The sequence below is a fragment of the Eretmochelys imbricata genome, chromosome 5 (genome assembly GCF_965152235.1).
Source record: "Eretmochelys imbricata isolate rEreImb1 chromosome 5, rEreImb1.hap1, whole genome shotgun sequence".
NCBI classification, from domain to species: domain Eukaryota; kingdom Metazoa; phylum Chordata; order Testudines; family Cheloniidae; genus Eretmochelys; species Eretmochelys imbricata.
This window is the reverse complement of record NC_135576.1, coordinates 75,573,076-75,597,954: the sequence shown is the minus strand read 5'-3', so window position 1 is coordinate 75,597,954 and position 24,879 is coordinate 75,573,076. Positions and strand designations below refer to the sequence as shown.

The 24,879-nt window shown below is 39.2% G+C and overlaps 1 protein-coding gene across 4 annotated transcripts in view; it reads right to left on the bottom strand.

The window, feature by feature from the left end:
• DMXL1 (Dmx like 1) overlaps positions 1-24,879 on the bottom strand; it is a 146,037-nt gene that overhangs the window by 98,212 nt on the left and 22,946 nt on the right. For 3 of the 4 annotated variants that reach the window (XM_077817357.1, XM_077817360.1, XM_077817358.1), the window contains exons 3-8: positions 19,310-19,387; positions 17,697-17,775; positions 16,737-16,869; positions 10,637-10,703; positions 5,597-5,772; positions 1,040-1,229 (exon numbers count right to left, since the gene is read on the bottom strand). In XM_077817357.1, the coding sequence (XP_077673483.1) occupies positions 1,040-1,229; positions 5,597-5,772; positions 10,637-10,703; positions 16,737-16,869; positions 17,697-17,775; positions 19,310-19,387 (723 nt within the window). The remainder of the gene's footprint in view (positions 1-1,039; positions 1,230-5,596; positions 5,773-10,636; positions 10,704-16,736; positions 16,870-17,696; positions 17,776-19,309; positions 19,388-24,879) is intronic. The other variant, XM_077817361.1, reaches the window with a different exon arrangement.

The window sequence follows — 24,879 nt, the reverse complement described above, 5'->3', positions numbered from 1 at the left end:
GCCATTCTCCACAAATACGTAAGGCCTTACGGAAAGCAGTTTGCCCTAAACCTCAAGCAAGGTAGCAAGAGAGGGAAAAATATAACCTTCTCCCCACAATACCATCATTTCTTTATCAAAGAGGCAAGAGAACATTCCACAACTCCTGAGGTAACCAGAGAACCCCTATCACAGGTACTTCAAAGCACCATCCTAACTGGGGTTCCATTGCATCTACACCCTAAACGCTCTCTATCATACACCATATTTCCCACATTAAACTAAAAATTATGGAGTACTCTACCTCAGTGCTCAGAACATGAGCACTGGCAGATGGAGAATGAGGGGAATATTTCAACCTTTTCCTGCTACACTATATAGGGACATGGTGGGGTACTATTTTACTTTGTATCTCGCCATTCCAATAACTTATGGATTAAGTGCAGCAATAGCCTTTATCTTCCCAATCAATCATCCTGGTGTTATCTCATGACCTCAAGGAGAGGGTTCTGGCCTTAAGACAAAAGGGACAGTGACACTATCAAGCCACTGTCATCCCCTTTGCCCTAAAATGTCTAAGGAGGGCTGTTGTGCAAGGAATTGTGACCTGGACTGACATGTTCTAGCACAATTGACACAGAGATTTCAAGAGAACTCGAACTTCTTCTGTATTTTAAATGTCTTTACTCAATATATTGTCTCTCCATTTATGTGACTAATACCCTCAGAGATGCCGAACTTTATCTGCAACTATTGGATTTTTCTTTATATAGCTCATTTTCAAAGCTAACATGCATACTGGAAGGCATGTTAGCTGAAACAATTAACTTTAAGAGAATACTACAGATCGTTCAAGAAAATAAGTTTTACTTCATTTTAAACATTCACATCAGAAACTTAACTCTAAAAGTTACACTCAACCCTATCTGTTTTTTAAACATGCTTTCCAAAGAAATAATAAAACGAATTATTCTCAGAATCTATTCAGCAAATATTTTTTTTAATAAATACAAAAAAGATGTGGTTTGTAAGCAGACAAGTACTGTCCAACAGTTCTCACCTCTAAAGCATTTTGCATTCGTTCCTTACTAGAAGCATTTCTTTTGAAGTTATTGGTTAAGTTCACTGGTTCAGTCCAATGGTTGTATCCACCAGCGCATGATAAACTATCATTGGGTAATAAAGTCTCTGCCCAGAGACGGCATACATTATCCTTGCAGCAAGTCAGCAGTACACTGCATACAACACCACTGAAAGAAAGTTTTAGGCAGGTTGAAGAAACTAGTTATATTCTGAGCATCCAAAACCTTTCATTATTTTATGTGGGTAAGAACATAACTATAAATTTCCAGAATTATGCATGACACTATGACTTAGGTAGCATATTAAAAAAAATTACAAAACAAAGTTCTTTAATCAACCTGACAAATACCCCCAGAAAACAGGTGAAACTTTGGAACCTGAAATGGACATAATCATGCAACTATTTTAAATATTAGAAGTTTAGTGAACGGTCATGAATACAGCACTGTTATGTGCTTTCCGCCACTTCAAACTTGCAGTTATGTAACTATGTAATATTAGCTCTTTGGTTCCAGCATAAAAAACTAGCCATTTGGATAGAAAAAGTGAACTGTATATTGATAGCCAATATTTTATAAGGTTTTCTTCTTTGAAGCATTCTACAAATATTAATAATCCTCAGCATTCTCTTGTAAGCTAGGTAGGTAGATAGGTTTCCTCATTTTACAGATATGGAAATTTGGACATAGATAAGTTGTGCAAAAATATGGTCAAAACCATACAGCATGATTATACAATAGACAGAACTATAATAAGTTATTTGTGACCACTTCCATGCTTATTCCTCTAGACATGATTTGCATTATAATAAGCATCAAGAAATCCCAATCAAGATCAGAACTCTACTGTGCTAGGCACTATAAAAACTATATAGACGTTCAAGTTCCCTTCCCAGACAAGCTTACCATGTAGTTTAAGACAACACACTAAAAGGGGATGTAACAAATGATGCAGGAACATGTTCTGGTTATACATCTAGTTTGTGGGCATAATTTTGTGATTCCATGTGAGAGTTGCTAGAGAAATGGTAATAGGTATTGTTTTGTGTACACACACAATCAATCAACTTAAAAATTATCGGATGGCAAATTCCTGTAGCCATGATAGTAAAGATGAATTCTGAGGATCAATTTGACGACTGCCAAGGTAGTAGTTTTATGGAGGACATTCACTATATAAGAGGTGGTACACTATGTATGTGGAATTCAAGTGGGCAGTCAAGGCTGGCATTCATAGAGCACAGAAGTGGAGGGCAACATAACATACAGAATAAGTAAGGAGGGCACAGTTGTGAAGGGCCTTAGACTGCTGCAGTTGCACTCACTGATAACTGACTTAGAGAGAGGGGATTCAAAGAAAGCCAATTAGCAGAGGACAGCACAGATTGTTAATTTAACAAATGCTTTGTACGACAAGTCTGTGGGCTGTAACAGGACAGATACTGTAGACACAGAATGGTTTAAGACTGTTCCTGGCATAAGGCAGGGCCGCTTACCATCCCTGCAACTTTTCTGCATGGTCACAGATTTTATGATGAGAAGGGCAATAGCTGCTGCTGAAGTCACTCGTATTGTTTGGGCAGGAGAAGCTGCAAGACTTATATTTTGCAGATAATATAGTCATATTGGAGACCAGTTTGGATGGAATGAAGAGACTATTTGTGAGCATAAAAGCAGAAGGTGCTAGAGTGGGACTTTATATCAGTATGCAGAATACCAAGCCTATACTGACAAAGAAAATGATGCCAACACCGGTGGACGTGTGATAGATGGGCAAGAGTACAAGAGAGTCAATGACTTTGTTTACCTTGGAAGTACAGTATCTGCTAATAGCCAGCTCACTAAAGTAGTAAAGGCAAGAATCGGCAAAGTCCATGGATCATTTCCTCATTTACCAAACATCAAGAGGAGTAAGAAGATAAATCTACATGCTAAAGTGAGATTATACAACTTGGAAACATGTTAAATGGTAGAAATACACAACCGGAGGCTGAAAGTATTCCATCAGTGTTATTTAAAAAGTATCCCAGGAATGCTTTGGAGAGATCATGTAACCAAGATGGAAGTGTTGCTCCGCACAGTAATCTGCTCACTCAGTAATTAGACAGACATATCTATGCAGAAGTATAAAGTGTGTCTTAGACTGGATTCCATTTGCAGGACAAAGAGTGACCTATCATGGGATAATCAAAAAAGGACTATCAGAGATTCCAAGGCCAGAAAGGAGCATTGTGATAATGTAGTCTAATTTCCTGTACAACACAGGCCACAGGACCTCTCCCAAATAATTCCTAGAGCATATGTTTTAGAAAAATCAACCGCTCTTGATTTAAAAATTGACAGTGATGGAGAATCCACTATAAGCATTGGTAAATTGTTCCAATAGTTAATTACTCCCACCATTAAAAATGTACACCTTATTTCCAGCCTCAATTTATTTAGTTTCAACTTCCAGCCATTGGATTGTGTTGTACCTTACTTTACTAAAAAAAGTGCTTATTATTAACTATTTGTTCCCAATGTGGATACTTAGACTGTAATCTACTCACCCCTTTACTGTACCTTTACTGAGCTCATTGAGTCTAAGGCATGTTTTCTAACACTTTTATAATTTGCGTGGCTCTTCTCTGCACCCTCTCCAATTTATCAACATCCTTCTTCAATTGGGGACACCAGAACTGAACAAAATAAACAGTCTAGCAACGATCATGCATGTGACCAATATAGATGTAAAATAACCTCTACTTCTATGTGAGATTCCCCCCTTTCTGCATTCCAGGATTGCATTAGCTCTTTTGGTCATATTGTCACACTGGGAGATCATGTTCAGCTGATTATCTAGGGCTCTATGAAATCTGCGAGAGCACGGACAGAATCAAAACATTAACGTGGAATCCTGCTCTCCCCGGAACGAAGACTTCAGCAGCAGGCGCGGCAGGCTGCATGGCTGTGCTATGTGGAGCCGCACTTGAGAGTCAAGCTGCTGTGGATCAGGAGCCTGCTGATCTGCTGTGCAGAGACGAGGGAAGGTGGGCTGATGTCAGGATGTCCCTCCTACCCTACCGGTGTACCCGGTCTCTTCTGAGCTGGGGTGGAGGATAGGGGAGTGCTTGTCCACGCACCAGCCTCAGGCTCAGGAGTGGTTGCTGCCAGCTGCTATCTGAACAAGCATTCAGGCTGATGAGTGCTTTGCTTAGAGACACAGCGTGCCGACACACACTCCCTGTCCCCTGTACACGCATCTCTGTGGACTTCCTGTGTTATTGTTCAGCCATGTCAGTTTGGTCACATTATAGAGTGCTACCTTAAACAGTGATTTAAAATGTGTTACTTTTACTGTAATACTGTATACCTGCAGGATGTTCTGTTTAAATTGTGTGTTTTTTTTTTTTTTGTTGGTAAAATCAGTTTTTCCCAATCCAATTCTGAACATTTTTATGTATTTATAGTAAGGCTACTTAATTGTTGTTAATGTATTGAACAATTTTTATTAAAAAAACCCATAAAGATGGAATTCATTTTTTTTAAAACAGGAAAAAAATTAAATCAGAAAATAAATCAGAAAATTCACAACTAAACATATTTCATAGGGCCCTAATTATTCAGCCCAACCCTCAAAGAGTTAGAGTCACTCCTTCCCAGGATAGTCTCCCATCCTGTAATTCTACATTCTTTGTTCCTAAATGTATCCATTTACATTTAGGTATATTAAAATGCATACTGTCTGATACAGACAGAAGGAAACTGGGGTTCAGTGTGAATGACCATTTTATTTAGATCCTAACGTGCCTGTCACCATGATACGTTCAGTCTTTAGGACAGGATTTTGATTTTGTACTGGATACTCAAGTAAATGGAGCACCAGTGGAGATCTTTCACACCACAATGAGGTAACAGCATTTGCACATATGAGTAAGAAGCCATGCACAAACGAGAGTTTTGTTATAATCAGATTCTGGGAGACCATCAAGAGAGGAGGTGCTATAATATAATGCACAAAAAGATAGAGTGCTTAACTACTGTTGGATACACACTGTACTGCAGAAGTCAGAACATTCACCAGGTCTGCTTGTTAAGACTTAAGTAGGGATCTAACTTTATTAGTGTCTGAACCAAAAGATGTGATTCCTGTCCAGAGCTAAATGCAAAACCTCTCTCTCTCTCCACCCAGAGCTTTCCCACCTTCACATCTTAAAAAATAATAATACAAGATGGCCTTTTGCTAGCAGGGTAATAGGAAACAACTTTTTACTCACAGGAAGTGCGCAAACTGTGGAAAACAGGGCATATAAGAACCTCAACAGAATGAATAAACATGAGGTGTGTGAGGCAGCACATGGTAAACACTGAAGCAGCAGAGCAGCCACAATTTAGTATTGTTGAATTAGCACAGCAAGAAACTGGATTTAAACCAAGGTCTCCAGGGAAGAACAACTAGGGTAGTTTTAAAAAAGAAGCCTACTACAAATGTTGGAAAGAAAGTTTATCAGGTAACGAACAACAATTTACAGATATCAAGCAATTAAGCTACTGACCGTGGCATGTATTTGCTTGTCTTCCTCCATGAAAATCCATTTACAGATCGAGGATGGGCCAAGTAAACAAACGAAAAATCTACATCTTGTGCTTGTTTTTGTGGACTTGAACTTTGAGGTGTTACTGCTGATCGCCAGCTATCGGTATTATACCACACTTTTATAAGACAATCGTCCTGAGCAGAAAGGAGGAAAACAAAAGGAAGTTTATCCTAGTAGAAATTCCAGGGTGAATAAAAGTTGTTTTTTTTTTTTAATTTAAATAGGAATATTTGAATTAAATCCTGTTAAACCTATTTAAAATTAAATTTTAAAATGACAACTTATTAAAATAATTTGAATTAAATAAAAAAGATAATATTCAAGCAGTATATTTGCTACTGAAGTTTCAAAGAAAGTCCAACCACTGAACTAGTAGAAGTCACTGGCTAAGCACCTGGAACCAGATTTTGTTGAAGTGCTAAACTAGCTTTTGACAGCAGTAAAGTCTTATGCAGGTGCAGAAAGTATTTTCTTCCTTTCGGTTTATTCCACTAGTTTAGTTCAATTACATGTTCATAAAAAGTTGAGACACCACCAACTGGGAGTTGAAAAAAAGCAGAAAAAATTGTCTCTCTCTTTCAATCTACAAATAAAAATGAAGGGGGAGGATCTGATCTGCTAGTTCTAAAATATGGAGAAAATGGTAACCAGTTCAATTCACCAACTACAAACAGTGCTTCTTCCATTTATTAAATCCATTTCAAACATATAACATTTTGATAACTTTTATTCTTATATATCCAGCACATTTAAGGTTTATTTAACTAATAAACAAAGTTTTTAAATGATATTTTGTGCATTTTTTGCGCATTCAAATCTCCAAATGCAGCCTATCACTAATTATAAATAAAAAGTTGATCTAGTAAACAAGTGCATCATTCACCATTTTCTAACATAATAATATAAAAATACAGAGTATATATAAATGTAAATTTTACATATTGTTTAAATAAATGTGTATAAGCATAGTGTATTCTCCTAGCTGTCAAGTACTCGGTTATACCAACCACTAAAAGTTAATCTTGTTGGTAAATTAAAAGTTCAAATGTAAAACAAGATTAAGAGTGATGTAAAAAACAATAGTTCTCGCTCACAAATTCAAATAGATGATTTACATCACACACTTTGGGAAATTTCAGCTGAAAATTTTCAACTAGTTTCCACAGATTCTAGAGGATATCGAGTTGATGGATTTGAAAGCCTTGAGTATCATCTGACAAGGCTTTTTACAAGGCGTATCATTTCTCTGGTGGCAGTGAATTCAAGTCACTCAGTAAGCTTCAGGCCTTCCTTGTCTGCCCAATATAAAAAGCTTTTCAAAGACCAAATGGTGTTACAGAAATCCTAGATTCTGTCCTAGATGGTGACAGAATTCCCCTGTAGGGCTACTCTACACTAGAAGCGCTACCCCAGTCCAGCTGCACTTCTATAGTACATCTGGTGAAGATACTCAATGCTGACAGGAGAGAGGTCTCCTGTAGGCATAATACATCCAACTCCACAAGAGGTGGTAGCTATGCCAACAAGAGAAGTTCTCCCACTGACATAGCACTGGCGCTTAAGGTGGTGTAACTTACATCACTCAAGAGGGTGGCTGACTCTCACTCCATAGTGACCTAACTTATACTGAAGTCATAGTGTAGTCAGTCAGTGTAGTCATAGTGTAGTTAGTCAGTCTTGCTAGTGTCAAGTCCCCACCTCCTCTTGGTTGTCTGAACATCCTAACAGCATGGAGATCCTGGAGAAGCTGCTAGAGGTATTCTGTCATGGTTTCAACTTGTGCAATTCCATTAACTTCAGCCGAGTTATTTCTGACTTACACCTGTGTAAACAGGAGAATCCAGGCCACTGACTTGAGAAAACTACACAAACACCTATGACATTCAGAATAATGAAGAGGTTTAGGCACATCTACTGTCCAGTTCTCCAGATTGTCTCTAACTATGCCTACAGAGCAGGGGTGGGCAAACTATGGCCCGTGGGATTGCCCCCTATGGTGCCGTAGGCCCCGCACCACCCTCCGAAGCAACTGGCACCACGTCCCGGGGGCCCCTGGGAGCAGCAGAGGTCTCCATGCGCTGGCAACACCCCCCACAGCTCTCATTGGCAGGGAAAGGGGAACTGCGGCCTATGGGAGCTTTGGGGAAGGTACTTGGAGCGTGGCAAGGGCAGCGCGCAGAGCCCTGTGTCCCCCCTCCTCCAGGGGCTGTGCAGGGACATGGTGCTGGCTGCTTCCTGGAGCGGCGCGGGCCAGGGTGCGCGCCGCTGCTACCCCGAAGCCGCTTTAGGTAAGCGGTGCCGAGCTAGAGCCTGAATCCTTCCTGCATCCTGCCCCCCAACTCCCTGCCTGCACCTCGCACCCCTCCTACACCCCAACTCCCTGCCCTGAGCCCCCTGCTTAACCCTGTACCCCATTCCCTGCCCTGAGCCCCGTTGCACCCCCCACAGCCCTCCTGCACCCCAACCCCCTGCACTGAGTGCCCTCCTGCAGTCCGCAACCTTCCTGCACCGCTTCCCTGAGCCCCCTCCTGCACTCCACACCCTCCCACACCCACCCCCTTCCCTGAGCCCCCTCATACACCCTGCACTCCCTCCCATAACCCAACCCTCTGCCCTGCATACAATTTCCCCACCCAGATGTGGCCCTCGGCCCAAAAAGTTTGCCCACCCCTGCTTCAGCGGCGAAGGAGAGAGAACAAGGACAAAAAACCTTTTACCCTTTGAGTTTGACCAAAGCCTTGCCATCCCCCCACCCCCATCAAAGGGCAATAAAGGTGAAAAACTTGAACCCTCTCCTTCCTTCCTCAGACTTGAAGAGCTTGGCATAGCTCAAAAGCCTGTACCTTCAGAAGTTGGGCCAATAAGTATTACCTCATCTGCCTTGCCTCTCTCAAAAGGTGAACAAAACATTTATACATGTCTTCACTTCCTGCTGGATGAAGCAATAATCTTTCACTAGTACTTTGTTCAAATATGTTGCTAATAGGTTGCCCCCTAATCTAGGGACCATCTGCTGTAGTATTTTCCTTTCCTAAAGAGTAAGTGGCAAATGCCTTGCAGGACACTGCTGCAGGGTGGACTGATTTAAAATCAAGATGATTTAAATCACCAAGTGGAAATCCTTGATTTAAGTCACTGATTTTAATCTAATTTTCCATTTGTACTTCAGCTATTTTCAAAAGAAAGGTGCATTCTCACTGGCACAAATAACCATTAAAACATACTGATTTACAACTAAACAGAACATTTACACTAGATTTGGTTCATCTTTTTGTTACCTAGGAGGGTACACTATACCTACATACATTTGTTTAAACAATTACACAGCTTAATATTTTCAGATTCTTATTAATTATACATTTTAGCATGTTAGTAAATGATGAACAATATATTACTTATTAGATAGTTAACATTTTGCGCATGGTGTGTGTCAAGTTGCATTAAGATGGTAATGAATTTAATTAAACACAAAACAGCATATAAAATTTTATTAAAACAACCTTAAATATTTTGGATACATAAAACTTCTCTTATCAAAAGATATTTCACATTTACAATTAAATCTCCTTACACAGAGTGATTAACTGCAGTCAGTGATTTAAACATTATTTCAAGTCAGCCTGGGGAAATTTACAAATGTGCCTAAGTGAAAGTGACTGATGCCTAAGCTCCTACTTGCCTAAGGCTCTTTAAAAGGGGTCTCCTAAGTTACTTTGCCAGTCTTTTACACCCAGGAGCACAGTCCCTGGGTCTCCCTCAGGATCAAGCCCTTAATACACCATATAACCTATTTTGCCACATTTATAAAGGTTGACCTCAGAAGTTAAAATCAGGGGAAAAACATCTTTCTTTATATAGAAAAGCACCTTTTAACACAAAGTTTTTGATAGAGGCTCATGGATTCAATATAATTTCTTTTTAAACATTTTAAGAGATTACAAGAAGTTTAGACCTTAACATATTTTGTATTAAGTTCAGATTTCATTTTAAACAGGTATATTGTTGAAAAGAAAATAGTACTATATTCTATTTTCAACAGAAATTTTAAGAATCCATTTTAAATAAAAGAAATCAGATTTCCCCCCCACCCCAAAAGTCATTTTTTAGTCATCCTGTACGGCTCCTCCAAGAGTATGAGCATGTTCCTCTCTGCCTGTGTATGCAGAACAGTGGTCTGACTAGATGAATTACGGCCATTCTTAGAGCAAGTTTCTGCCTCCAGTATACTTGTGTGTAGCTATTTATTCCATAACAGATCATGTGCTTAGTATCATACAGTCATGGTTAGTACAGTAGATGATTATTTTTTACGCCCTTTCCAAAATGCACAGCTATCCCCAGACTGCAACCTAGACAAAAAACACTCAGATCAATACACAACATAGCAGATTACTACTATCGGAACCTTATTTCATTTCCTGATTTCAGAAACTTATCAGTAACCTTATGCTACATGATCTTCATTATAACATATTTCGGGCAACTAATTTCCAATATTATCAATTCTCAGAATATGGCTCTGGACAGGATTCAAGAACATTCTGACAGGACCTGCTTGTGATGTCATGTCAGTATTTAAATCCCCTTTGAATAAGAACGATAGCATTAATAGCATCATTAGATAGCCTATGTACACACTCTCCACAGACACTGCAGGCTACAACATGGACAAACAATAGTTTTCCAGTGCACCCATCAGACCACCTTGAGTTCCCTCTCCCTGATTCCACAGCATTAAGTTTTGTATTCTCTTTTGAGAACCGAGTAAGGAGAATTAAATAGCTTTTCTAGAAGAAGAAGTTGGAAGAATTTTAGCCTTCCCAATTACTCAAAGCAGGCATAAAAGAATTTCTGGAAGCTACTGACATTCTGAATTATAAAAAAAGAAAAAAACAAGTATTACTTCTCCCGTTTTTCAAAAAATGGATGCAGTCACGGTCTGCATTACTTCATAACCTTTCTAAAGAAAGATAATTCTGTCATAACAAAATTATTTACCTTTCCTGCAGTAGCAAAGAATTCTCCATCTGGTGAAAATTTCATTAGATAAACCTGGGAAGCAGTTCTGTAAAATAAAGAATTAAAAAACATTAATTTGACAATTCAAAAATGTAGCAACATAAATAAGGTTAATTTTTTTCAGAAGCACAGAATACATAGGTTTCAGAGTAACAGCCGTGTTAGTCTGTATTCGCAAAAAGAAAAGGAGTACTTGTGGCACCTTAGAGACTAACCAATTTATTTGAGCATAAGCTTTCGTGAGCTACAATGAAGTGAGCTGTAGCTCACGAAAGCTTATGCTCAAATAAATTGGTTAGTCTCTAAGGTGCCACAAGTACTCCTTTTCTTTTTACAGAATACATAGTTATTTCTTTGAAATTTTATGAAAAATTCTCTGTATTTTAGATTTAGTTTCATGTACTGCAGTTGGCATCATCGAACTCAAGCACTAGCAAGCTATGGGGCTGTGTAAGGCAGACTCTGCTACAGCTGAGGTGTCAAAGGAAGGCTGTGGTTAGCAAAGACATCAGGTTCAGATGACCTGCTGCCTCCTACTAGAGAGGCTGCGATTGTGAGGAGGTGGATCCTGATGGTCTGGACTTAAACTGCTTCTCCCAGATGCGCTCAACCCTCACTTCAAATTCAATTCCACTCAACTTTTTCCATGAACAAACCACAAGAGCGCTTCTTCTCTTCCTGCACCATACATCCCAGAGGAATACATTAAAGCAGTACTCTGATTTTTGTGTTTTATTTTTAAATCTAACACACCACGTGAAGTAGTCCTCATTACTGTTTCTGTTAGCCTGATAATTAAAACAACTAGATTTTTAAAAAAATCTAGTTGATTATGTTGTGCTCTCACTGCACTTCACTTCCATTGAAAAATATGTAAGCTTTCACTGTCACCATCTTTATACTGTAGTCAGCAATGCAGATGTTCTGTCTAGATTTATTTCCAAACCATTTTGGTTATTTGAAGAAACTGTGTAAAACACACATTGATACAATCACACAAGGCATAAAGATGACATCCCTCTTCCACTGTCATGATACAACTATCTGAGTTGACTATTGGAAGAAAAAGAGTTGTTTTTTCAGAAGTTTAAAATCAGGAAAATCAACACTTGAAAGTCTTAAAAGTGAACTCAAAAGATAGGCCAACTCCAGAGATGGTATTTTTGTTTTAGGTTTTGAATCAAAGACAGACCTAAGTACCCTCTTTCTTGATGTGATCTTAACAGCCTACCTGATCTTATACACCATGATACATTATATTAATTTTAATTTTATTTGGAATAACAGGAAGTGAGAACTACTGTGACCAGATCTCACATTTCTGAGATTTATGAAACATAAAAGGTAAAAATGAAGCCACTTCTTGAAAGAGTATTTTCTATGTTTTATCTTTTTTTTTTTTGTTACACACTGAAACAGAACAGAATCCACTTGTTTTCACAGGAACTATAAACAACCTGGAAAAAAAGCATCTGGATGATGCAGTGATGGTGTGCTGATGTTAGAGCTTATATCTGAAAATAAATCTGTGCAGATGCAAGTTCATTGCCATAGTAGAAAGGGGGTGGGGAAAGAGGGACTTCCTGGAAATTCTACAGAATACTACTTTTTGAAGAATGTAGAATGCTTCTACAATTGAACTGATCTAAAAGTAGAAAGGAAAACATTTCATTTTATTCTTAGTCTGAAAGAGTCCTAAACCAGTATGTTTGCCTTCTGTTTCAGTTGCTGGAGTATCTGGGTTGACCTCTATCCTGGAAAGATGGAAATATCACCTCCTGCCTCCAAGAGAAGAAAATGGCCAGAAAGATTGCCTTTGTTGAGAACCTCGACTGAGAAAGCAGGTGGTTCCATTTTGGATTAATCCTTCAGATTTTTCTAATGGATTCTTCAAGATTATCAAAGACATGGGCATGACTGAAGCTATTATTATAAAGATCTTTGTGTAACATCTCAAATTCTGATTCCCCCTACCCTTACTGCTTTGAACAAAAATAAGATGGTCAGCTACAAATTGTTATGTTCTGCACAACCTCATCTTACTTAGATATAAAATTTATAAAAAGAGCAACACTGCAGTGTTTTCCCAAAGAGAGTACCTGCTCCATATGCTACAGTTAAAAATCTTTGGGACCTGATTGTGTTATATGCTGAGGAGATCTCACTTGTGAGAAAAGAAGAATTTCCATAATGAACTAGTTCATACTAAAATCCTTTATTTTTATGTCCATGAAACATATCAAGATGTGATGCTGAACATAATCTAGCAGCAAAAACATGATATTAAGAAATATATTTAATAGATCCTTTCCGTTTATAGAAGTGATGTTCAGGTGTTAGTATAAGACTTCTAAACTCCTCATCTGGGAAGCATGAAAACTTGGGGAGAAGCTTCCGTCTGCAGCAGAACAAGTAGATGAGACTCAATTAGAATTGGTAATTCTCTGGGACCCTAACTCTAATTTTTAAATTAAGTATTACCTGAGAACAAAGAAGGCCTTATAAATTATCTTCTAGTACAGGCTAGACCACTGCTGTGTTGCTGAGAAAAGCCTGTGAAAAATGGGTTGAAATGGCAGCTGGGGTAGGTTGCACTCACAGAGTGAGGGAGCCAGAAGAAATGCAGATTTAATACACAAGATTCTAGAAGGAAGGTTAAATACGTTCCCATTTCTGGAAATCAAAGTCACCTTAAGTGCTCAGCAGATGGAGGGGAAATTCTCACATTCTGATGTGCTCTACTGTAAGTCTAAAGGTCCTCTCCCAGAAAGAGGCAATGTAAACTATTGATCAAGTTCTGTGCTGCAGCATTCCAGCAAAGGGAATTTGACCTCAAAGGAACATGGAAGGGAAACAAAGTTTCTAAATTCCCTTTTTTGTGCTGGAATAAGCAGTTTTGTCAGAGTCTAGACACCAGCAGCAAACCTGCTACCAGGCAAAAGATTCAGATTGTGCAGCAGTGGAGGAAGAGCTGAAGCGCTGTCAATGAAACCTCTTTGCTTCTCTCTCAACTGCTCCAAGTTCCTCTAAGACGGATAATAGACCTGGGTAAGGGGATGTTGCCTAAAGCAATCCTGTGGTATTACTTGCTTCTTAATTAGTGATGACCTAACACATACAGACCAAACAAAGCCATGCAGTCCTTCAACAAGTGGAGGGCCTCCTCTGTTTTAGAAAGTAAGTTACCCTCAAAGGGAAGGTCTTAAATTTTGGTTGGATCTCCAGTCTTCTGATCTCCACAGATGTGGCCATGGCATGTGCTGCTGAATTGGATGCCTCCAGCTCTCGAGGGAAGTGCAGGCTCTCAGTGGTCCTTAGTCAGGATGGCTTTTAGATCCTCTCATAAATACTGTGGTAGCTTATCAACAAATGGAGACAGTTTGTCCAAATTCAGAGAGTCATATTTAGAGAGCAGGGCTTGACTGTCAGCCATGCACATCTGAACATTAACAGAGGAGCAGACTTTGTGTTCAAATAGTTTGACTTTCTTCAAGTCTTTCCCCCTAACTTGAGAGGCCCCTGCTGTTTTCACCTCTCTTGGACAGTGGCTACTACAAACAAATCTAGTAATTGGTGGGAATAGAAGTATTAAAATTCCCTGGAACAGATGTGGTATCTCCTGCACACCTGTATGGCTGTACAGCTGGGCAAAGACTGATCAGGATCTGGGTACCACAGTGGTAAGTACATAAGGAGTACCAGGAGGGACGTTCCCTGAGAGATCTGGACAGTTTCCTGACAAAGTCCTCCCTAGACACCCTACTCCCATTGTGCTACTGGAATGGGAAGAGGGAGGGCATATAGGAGATGACTCCTTATTGTACTTTGAAGGGAAAAGAGAAGGAGTACACCTACTCCACAGGTGGGCCATCCTGTCATGAGGGCCCTGGATCTGTTGTATCCTCCTAATTGGGTCAGGATGAAGTCAGTACCAGAGATACCACATTTGTCTGCGGCACTGACAACTAAAACTGGTGGCTTAGCTATCACCACCTTCAATCTCCCAAGGAGAGGTAACTCCAATACCAGGCCCACTATTAAATAATTCGATATTGTGTAGGCCCAAAACTCTAGGTTCTGATGTGCTGGGCACCAAAGACACTGTTTAAGGTGACCAGTACCAAAGTGCCAGGTAGTGTGTGTGACTTTGCTTCATTATACAGGTTTGGTGGATAATGCTGGTACTCTCAACAGTCAGTGCCATGTGCTAAAGCAGGGGTGGGCAAACTTTTTGGCCTGAGGGCCACACCTGGGTGGGGAAATTGTATGCAGAGCCATGAATATAGGGCTGGGGCATGGGGTTGGGGTGCGGGAGGAAGTGTGGTGTGCAGGAAGGGGCTCAGGGCAAAGAGCCGGGGTGCACGAGGGGTGCAGGTACAGCAGGAGGCTCAGGGCAGGGGGTTGGGATGCAGGAAGAGGTGCAGAGTGTGGGAGGAGGCTCAAGGCAGGGTGCTAGTGGGTTCAGGAGAGGTGCAGAGTGTGGGATGGGGCTCAGGGTAGGGTGTTGGGATGCAGAAGGGGGTGTAGAGTGCCAGAGGGGGCTCCGGACAGGGGCTTAAGGGCTCAGGGTGCAGGAGGGGTTGGGGTTTGGGTGCGGGCTCTGGCCCGGCGCCCCTTACCTCGAGCGGCTCCGGGATGGCAGCAGTGTGCAGCAGGGCTAAAGCAGGCTCCCTGCCTGCCCTGGCCCCGCGCTGCTCCTGGAAGTGGCCAGAATATCTGGCAGTGGCTCCTGGGGGTGCTCCGCCATGCACTGCCATGTGCCAGTGCTCCGCCATGCACTGCCCTCACTTGCGGGTACCACCCCCGAAGCTCCCATTGGCCATGGTTCCCTGTTCCCGGCCAATGGGAGCTGCCAGGGGCGGTGCCTGCAGGTGAGGGCAGCACACCAAGCCCTCTGCCCACCCCCTCCCCAGGGGCCACCGTGACATGGTGCCGGCTGCTTCCAGGAACGGCGTAGGGCCAGGGCAGGCAGGGAGCCTGCCTTAGCCCCACTGTGCCACAGGGCTGGCAATCCCGCAGGCCGGATTGAAAGCCCTGGTGGGCTGGATCTGGCCCGTGGGCTGCAGTGTGCCCTCCCCTGCGCTAGAGGTACCTTTGTCAGGACATTGACTGCCCTTTGACTGTTGAGCCGAACACAAAAGCGTGGTATCCGTTGTTAAGACTACATTAAAGTTTCACAGGGATTTAGCTACTGACATAGTCCTAGATCTACAGCTGAGGGGGGTACTGTCTAACCTATAAACTAAATATATGACTTAGTCTTTTTATCAATTCGCACAAAAAAACTTAACACCATACTAATGTTAGCTGAGTGTGCACTGAGAACAGGGGGACATTGCAGGGATTCCGTCTCACTGCCATGAGCAGTAAGAAGGAACTCAAGGGCAGTTGGGTCTGCTCAGCCCTTCATGCTGTTAGATGGGAGGACAGAGGACATCTAGGGTGTAGTCTTAACGCACATTACTGGTCTAAAGAATGCAATCTCGTGGCAATGTGCAACAGGAGAGGAATCCATGTGGACAATCGTTTGAAGAACCTTACTTATAAAAGATCTAGATAGGGAGCCAAGTTTAACTTAACCACATTCCCATGATTACAGTAAGCCAGCAGTCCCAAAATAGTAGTAAGTTACCTAAGATTTCTGTTCTTCTAGCCTTTATGATCTCATACATTAGTACTACTTCTACTTGAATTCATCACTTCCTACATTTTCCTTGCTTTTGCAGGAAGTGAGAGATACCTGGTATAACTGGTTTTATCAATACATTTCAGTCGGGCAAACTACAATTTTTGATGATCTCCACACACACACAAAAAATACTTTCAAGAAGCCAAACTAATGTGAAGCAGAATGAAAATGTGTTTAGTACCACCCATCTATAATAATTTGAAGGACTGAAAGGATTCATTTTTTCAGTAATACTTCAGCATATTTCAGAAATGTCTGAAAGACGACGTACATAGCAGGATGACACACCACTGTAATTCATTAAGAGTTTCATCTGGAAAAAGTGGACTACAACAAAACTCAATTTTGCTTTTATTGAAGTTTTGTATTTTTTGTAAACTTGCTTCTTACTTGCATTGCCACATACACCTCCAGTCCCCAAAGCTAACGTCTGTTCTTTCAGGATTCCCATCTTCAGATTGGCTTTCCAAATTAACATTGGACCAAAGCTGCAGACAGCTGGAACCAGTCAAAAGACGAGTGCCTACAACAAAGTTTAAAATTATAATATGTACAAATCAAATTATGAGGCATAGCTTTTTATACTGAAGAGAAGGCCAATCAATCTGTATCACAAACACTGTGTTATAGGCAAGAGCCAAAACATACTACAAATATCATCTCCTTTTCTATACACAATCCTATAAGGTGCCATATGCAGCAAAACCTTTTTAGACTGGATCAACCTTACAAAAAAAAGACAGCATTTATTTTTACATATTAGGTCATGTTTTATGTTTAATTTGGACACCTGTGTTCCAAATACATAAAAGCATACTTTATGTACACTGTTTCCAAAGTAGGTTGCATTTGTTCAACAAAAAAAAAAAAGGCACTTCTGTAATAATACAACTAATTATACTAATATTTTGAAAGAAGAGTATATGCAATAATGAGGGTTTAATTACAAGAGCTATCAATCCTGGAACCTTGTTATCCCTACCCCCATCTGGGTCCAGGGATGAAGTGTTAAAACGTCCCTCTTTCATACAATTTTTTTTATGCCACCCTCCCACTTTTTTTTTAAGCAGCCAGCACTGGACACTGCTGAGGATAGGACAACATTATAGACCATTGGTTTGTTGAGATATGACTGAGATGCAGACTTTTTTTTTTTAAATAAAAACGTCTCTCATTGAAGATACTTGTCAGTGTCTCAGAATGCAGGTGACAAGTGGCATTCATAACACTCTCCTCATCCTCATCCTGTTTTGCTATAACAAAAGGAACTAATCTCTTCTCCCTAAAGAAGAATTCAAACTCAACACGTGATATTAAACAATTAGAAGTTTTAGTTAATTCCATTCTTACCTGTGGGATCCCATGTTATATTATGTACTATAGAGTCCAGTAAAATTTGACCACTCTTCTGCCACTGGTAGTACACCCCCTACAATCAAAAGTATTAGCACACTTCATTAGCTTAAGTGAGATATTTACAATACAACTCATTTAATACATAATTACTGAAATACTATGCCTGTATGGCATTCAAAGTTTTACTAGGCGACAGGCACTTGGAACTTCTTAGAATGGAAGTAAACTTTTTTTAAAGGAAATCTCTGAATGGATAAGTCAAGGCCATACAAGTCACAGCTGTGATCTCATGTTCTAAGAAATATGAAGAGATACGAAGGGTCTAAAAATTGATACGCTCACGTGCATCTTGATTTGTTAAAAATTTAGAATTCAGACAAATTAAAAGGATTAACAGCTTTATCTAGAACATTAAACATTATTTTAGTCTAGTCTTAATGAAAACTAGCATCCTCAGCTAATTTTGAAGAGCATTTGGAAGATGGAGTAAGTAAATGGAATGTCTACAAATACAAAATCTTCCAGATTTTTTAAAGCATGCATGTCTTTAACAAAGTGTAGTAAATCTATATCCACTGGAAAAGAGCTTCCTGAATTACCCACAGGTACTCTGTATGTCTTAGGAACTTCATAAAGTAAGCATAGTTCAGGAAGCAGATTTCTTAAATCCCTAGGAGATAGAAAATTGTGTTGCACCCCCTAAAGCCACATGGATCTGATGGAATACACACAAGATGGAACCTAAATCCATTGTTGTATTTGTACCCTTGTATCATCTTAATACTTTGCACTTACGTGACATTTTGCACAGACTCAGGAAGATTCAATACTCTTGTAAAGTATGCTATGAGAAGTGGGCTCAAAGATTAAGTAACCTGCTCTAAATCACATAAACCAGCTCCTAAAAGAATCAAGATTAGGATCCATGTCGAACTGAAACTCAAGGCTAATGCATAAATTTGCCCACACCAAAGGAAGTCACACTACGTGGAATATGAGTGTACAGATTTTACCAACCTTTATAAAACCCTCTGAAATCTACAGATAAATATATTCTAAAAATGCTTTGCAAAATAAGTAGTAGAATTTTCAAAAGTACTTGAGATGCACATGAGCAAGAACAAGCAGAGGTGCATTACAAAAAGATGAATAAAAGCATTATAAAACCATATGCAGCAGGATGTAAACATATCATTTACTAGCTAGTTTAAAAGCAAACTTCCCTGTGCACAGGTTACAGTACTCCATTTTGAGCTTTTTGCACTTTCTGCTGGTATTGGCCACGATCAGAGAGAGTGAATCACTGATTTGCACAGATGAATCATTGCACAGGTGAAACAATTACTATGTATGTTTATTATGGATTGGTCCACTGTATCCCCTTCTGAAGTGTTATGAAGAGGTATTATAATAATATGGCATTTTAACTAGCATGTGCCCCACCCCTTTTCCACATTTTCACACAAACATCCTATATCCCAATTTTAAACTGGTATCTCATCTTGTATCTCAGAAAAGGCAACTCCCAAGTAATAAAAGTAAACAACAGCAATTATTTAAATTTGTCAAGGCAGTTGAAGTTTCTGTTAAGACGTTCATTCACTTACAGCAGGATGATTGCTCTTCGGTTTCAGGACAGTAACTGGTTCAAAAATACAAATCATGTTTCCATAAGACGCTGCAATCTAAAATAAAGTTATATAAAACAAAACAAAAATATTTAAAAATTAATTTGAGATGTGGATTATTGATTCTACTTTCATTCATTCTATGTAAAAATATTTCCCTCTATATTCTTGAGCTTGTGTCTCTATTTCCTTCTGAATCAAGGATCAGAACTTGAGGAACATATCAGAAAAAAAAAATCTTTAAAACATATTGCAAAGTTTGAAACACTAGAAAAAACTGTTTGCTTACAACTATATTTCTGGGTAAGACCTGAGGATCAACCACCATAAGAGTAAGTGTACCAGATAACAATTTTAATATGAATCCTCAATCTAGTATCAAAAATTTTTAAACATGCAATTTAGGTAGCTACTTTAAGAAAAGATACTGGACTCCATTTTTAATACGCTGTGGAAAGGATGAAAAGCACTTCATCAATCAGTCAATCCGCCTTTTCACTGTTAACATATCACATTGTTGCACTGAGTGTCTGGAAGCATGAAAGCCACTTAAATCACTGGACAGTCATATAGAGCCACAAAATATATAGTTACAACAAACAAAAACAATACCTAATATTTTTTTATCAAGAGTACTAAATAAAACTTACAATAAAGACAGCCTTATCTGGGAACCAATGAGTAGTCTTGTTCTATCCATGGTGCTAACCACATGCAAAAGAATATTTGCTCACATGTTTTCAATGGTTATTTTCCAGGGGGATAAAAGTCAAGGGGGGGCGGGAATTGTGTTTATTTAAATTAAATACAGATTCTTAAAATAACCCTATTTGAAATTATGCCAACCTATGTTAAGACCTGAATTTATTCTGATCTAGTAAAACCATTTAAATTAAGTTTAAAAAAAAAAAAGTTAAGCAACATCTATCTACTGCCAAGTTTTAAAGAAAGTCAAACCACTGAACTGATGTAAGCAGGAAGCCACAGGTTAAGCCCCTGGAACCAGAGTTTGTTAAAGTGCTAAGTTTCAGAGTAACAGCCGTGTTAGTCTGTATTCGCAAAAAGAAAAGGAGTACTTGTGGCACCTTAGAGACATAGTGTAAAGGCTATATTTAAATTGCAAAATCAGCATGTTTTAATGGTTACCAATCAATTATAATCAAACCTTCTTTAGGAAACTGACTAAAGGACAAATGCAAAATACAAAATAAATTTAGATGAAGATTCCTTGGTTAAGTATTTAAATCTCACTGATTTAAATCCATCCACCCTATTATTTTCTTCCAGGACAAGTTATCAGAACAAGTACAGGAAAAGTTACATGCAGACCTATGAACATCTAAATGCACCTTAAAAGCCTCAGGCTGAGAGTCATCACACTACCTAGAGCTTGTCATCTAAAAACAACTACAAATATCTAACTACAAATATCAATATGAGAGACACCCCATCACTAACTCTAATTCTGACCTCCGATTAGACTATATAGACAGCATAATTGTCTACTTCCATAAAATTATGGCTTAAGTTATTTCTGTAAAATCATCATAAGGATGTGGATTACAAATAAACCATTAACATTTTATATGATTTTTTTCACTTATAGTATAAAAAGCAGTTGCAGTAGCATTTTACAATGTGATTTTGTGATATTTAAATTGCAAGTAAATTTAAACAAAAGGGAGAGGCTCAAGTTCTAAGAGGAAAAACCTCGATGTTTTTTTTTTAAAAAAAAGCCTGCATCAGACTCTTCAAGCAACTTACACGTCAGCATGACCCAAAAATGCCAACTATAATTCTGTCAAAGTTGCAAAAAGCCTAAAGAAGCCTTGTTTTTAGAACACATCTCTAGTTATTATTTGCCCTACATTTTCTACTTAACCATTATCATTGCCATATTTCTGTGATTCTGCAAATAAAGCTACTATTTTGAGAGTAATTAGAATAGTTTCTTCCACAGGAACGCAAAGTAAAATACCGAGATGGAGATGTAAACTTAATAATTGCGATTCTTAGCCCAACACTGGTATAATCAACAATGTGGTTTAGGGTACCATTATAGCGTATTGCTGTAAGTGGCTGCCCCAGGGATGGCGGGGGGGGGGGGAAGGTGGGGGGTAAAGAGTTGGGGAAACAGGCAGCCCAGATGTACTTACCTATAAAGATGCAGTATAGTATTTGCTTTTTGGTTTGTCTCTGCTGCTGCCTGATTGGTTATTTCTGATTTCACATGGTGTCTGGTTGACTGGTCAGTCCATAACTTTGGTGTTCGTATCTTTGAGGTTCTACTGTAAGGACCACTACTACTGTGTGACCATCAGAAAAGTTATGCATGTTCACTGCACCCCTGGCATCATAGTAGTGGGGATACTTTGGGTGGGGAGGCACTGATGAATTTTAAAGAACTAAAAACTAGGGCATTTCTGTAGCTCACCCAGGAAGAAGAGGCTGCCCTCAGACAAAGGCTTTGCTCTCCCTTGCCACAAATCAAAACTGTAACAGGGAATGTAAGGGGCTCCCCTAACATACTGAAATTAGCAAATCATGACTTAGAACAATCAATGCAACCTGCATTGTTTCCAAGTACGCATTTCTTCTTGGTCGTACCTCTACATAAACCTAATCCTCTGAATTTCACAGCAGCCATCCATATTGCACTCACCCAACAATCGGATCTATGCCCTCTTCCTGGGTTGTACTGTTGTCCACAACCAGATCAGAAGCATCACATTTCTTCTGGAGACAAACGGAATCACTGAAAAGGCCTTTTTGCTGTTAAATGCTATTCAGCAAACAAGGACAGAACTGACCTTCACTATGTTTACTGTATTCAAAAAGTATCTTAAAGGAATTAAGGTTCCAAAGAGATTAACTCAAAAGTCAGAAAAGTTAAAAAGTAAGGCTGCATATGTATTATGACAGTGTAATTACCAGTTCATGGTCACATTTTTTAATCCATTAGGAAAAAAATACACTTCTCACCTCCATCCTGATTTTACATACAAACACCCCTTTTCTTTCGCAAAAGTGATTTCTCAATATTCTATTGCCATTGTTCTTGTGAAGCATGAACTGAGTGGAATTCTATGAAGATGGGTATGAAATTAGGCAGGGATTAGTAAAATTAAGTGTTATTTTAAATAAAACATAGGATGCTTGTGGGAAGCCTATTTTTAACCATTAGATTAATCAATTCTGAACTGATTTTCACCAAATGACACATCTGATCTAGGAACCATCTCCCTGCTGAATGTCAAAGTTTGTACCAAAAATTTCTGATGCACTAGAACAATTTTTTTAAAAAAGTACTTCCCTCTCTCTTAGCGTATAAACAGCTGAATCCCTTTTACTCAAGCTTTCCAAATGTATTCACCTTCAGAAAGATCAGGTATAGAAAATCTCAGCAGGGATGAAGAATAATTGAGAAAATTATCAACTGGAACACACCCTATATGACTGAAGTGTCTAGATAAACTTAAGTTATAAGTGAAGCACAGAGTGACACTTGTACAATTCAAGTAGCTGCATGAAATAATATTTTGTTGAAATTCAAAAGCAACTAACATCCTGTCTAGACCAAGAAAATGTTAGCTCGCCAAGGCAATCATTACTCTTTTTATGCTAATTATTTCACGTATAAAAATGTCAGCATTATCAACAGAACTTCAGGATGAGAAGTGCATTTTTCTGAACACAGAGAAAAAAGACTGTGCAGAAACACAGCTGCATTCATGCCAAAGAGCTCTGAAAGGCCGATGTCAATGCAGGAAAGAACTGCAAAAGAAAATTTTTGTTCTACCATCAAGATTTGGCAAAGTGGAATAACCCAGCATTACCAAATCCTATGGATAATGGGATTCCTGTTCAAAGACATTTCATCCTTCAGTGATTACGAAACTATATCCATTATCTGCTTAACAATCACAGTGTCTATATATACACACACCAATCTGCACATTTAAGATGATCATATATATTTATAAGTCAGTAAATAGCCTCTGACCAAGAATTTTATTTTCAGGTCATATTTGGCACTTTTTAAGCACTGTACAAGCAGTACAGATGCACATAAAAGAGCATTAGTGTAAAGTGTCAGGCATTTGGTCAAGATGACTAAGCAAATATGCCTGCAGATATCTCTGTATATTGCCAATACCAAGCGTTCAAAAGTCATGAGTCAGACCCCTGGTCCCCCCATCACAAGATTGACTTTAAATCCTCAGATTTTTAAACAATAAAATTAGAGGGTTTGGGGGTGAGGAAGAAGGTTGCCTTCTGGTTTCTGAACAGCCAGGATAAATTTTTAAAAAACAAAAGCTGAGAGACACACAACATGACTGCTGGAGCTTTAAGGGGAAAAAAAACCAACCACCACCAAATATCAGGGGATTCTGATAAACCTTCAGAGGAACGAAGCTCTGAAACAGCCTTCCACGGGAGCAGTGGGGACAAAAAGCCTAACTGGCTTCAAATCTGAGCTTGATAAATTTATGGAGGGGATGATAGGGTGGGACTGCCTTCAATGGCATGTGGCCCATTGGCAACTGCCAGTAGCAAAAATTCCCAACTGCTGGAGACAGGACTCTAGATGAGAAGGGATCTGAGTTACTACAGAGAATTCTTTCACAAGTATCTGCCTGGCAGTCTTGTCCATATGCTCAGCGCCTGACTGCCATATCTGGAGTTGGGAAGGAATTTTCCCCGGGGTCAGATTGGCAGAGGCCCCAGGGAGGAGCGGGAGGAGTGTGTTTTTCACCTTCCTCTGTAGCATGGGTCACTTGCTGGTTTAAAATAGCGTAAATGGTAAATTCTCTGTAGCTTGAAGTCTTTAAACCATGACTTGAAGATTTCAGTAACTCAGCCAGAGGTTACAGGTATATTTCAAGAATAGGTAAGGTTCCCTGGCCAGCAATGTGCAGGAGGTCAGAGCAGATGATAATGATGGTCCCTTCTGACCTTAAAGTCAATGAGTCTAACACTTACTTTTGATAAATTATTATTTCATTAGTTGTATTGAATTCTGCAAATCCAAGCTAAGAGTACTGTTGCTTCAATTTGCTTTTATCTTTATCTATTTTTACCTGTGCACTTCTGGTTCTATATTTCAGTTTCTCCAAGAGATTCTAGTGCACTAGACTGAAATATAATATGTAGATGTCCAACACAGAGAGACAGCAGGGGAAATCAACATTATAATTCATTAACTGTCTCTAAAGCAAAAAAGTTAAAGTTTCACCTAGATTTCAGGAAAGTCCCGATTTTGCATTTTAAATTTGTGTCTTACTGTGTAAGACTACATATATATTTTGCACTGTTTACAAATCTAGTTGTGTCCTCTGCTAACCACCTGGTCCTAAAACTTAAAAACTTATCCCAGAGAAGGACTGTTCCATTCTTCCCAACTAGGCTACCAACACTTATTCTTTGTAAAACTAAAAGAACACATAATACAGAAGGCTACAATCCATTTCTAATTTAAAGCATCTAAAAACAGAAATGAAGCATCAACACATAGCTTTGATCTGACAATATTACCTTCATTATACAGA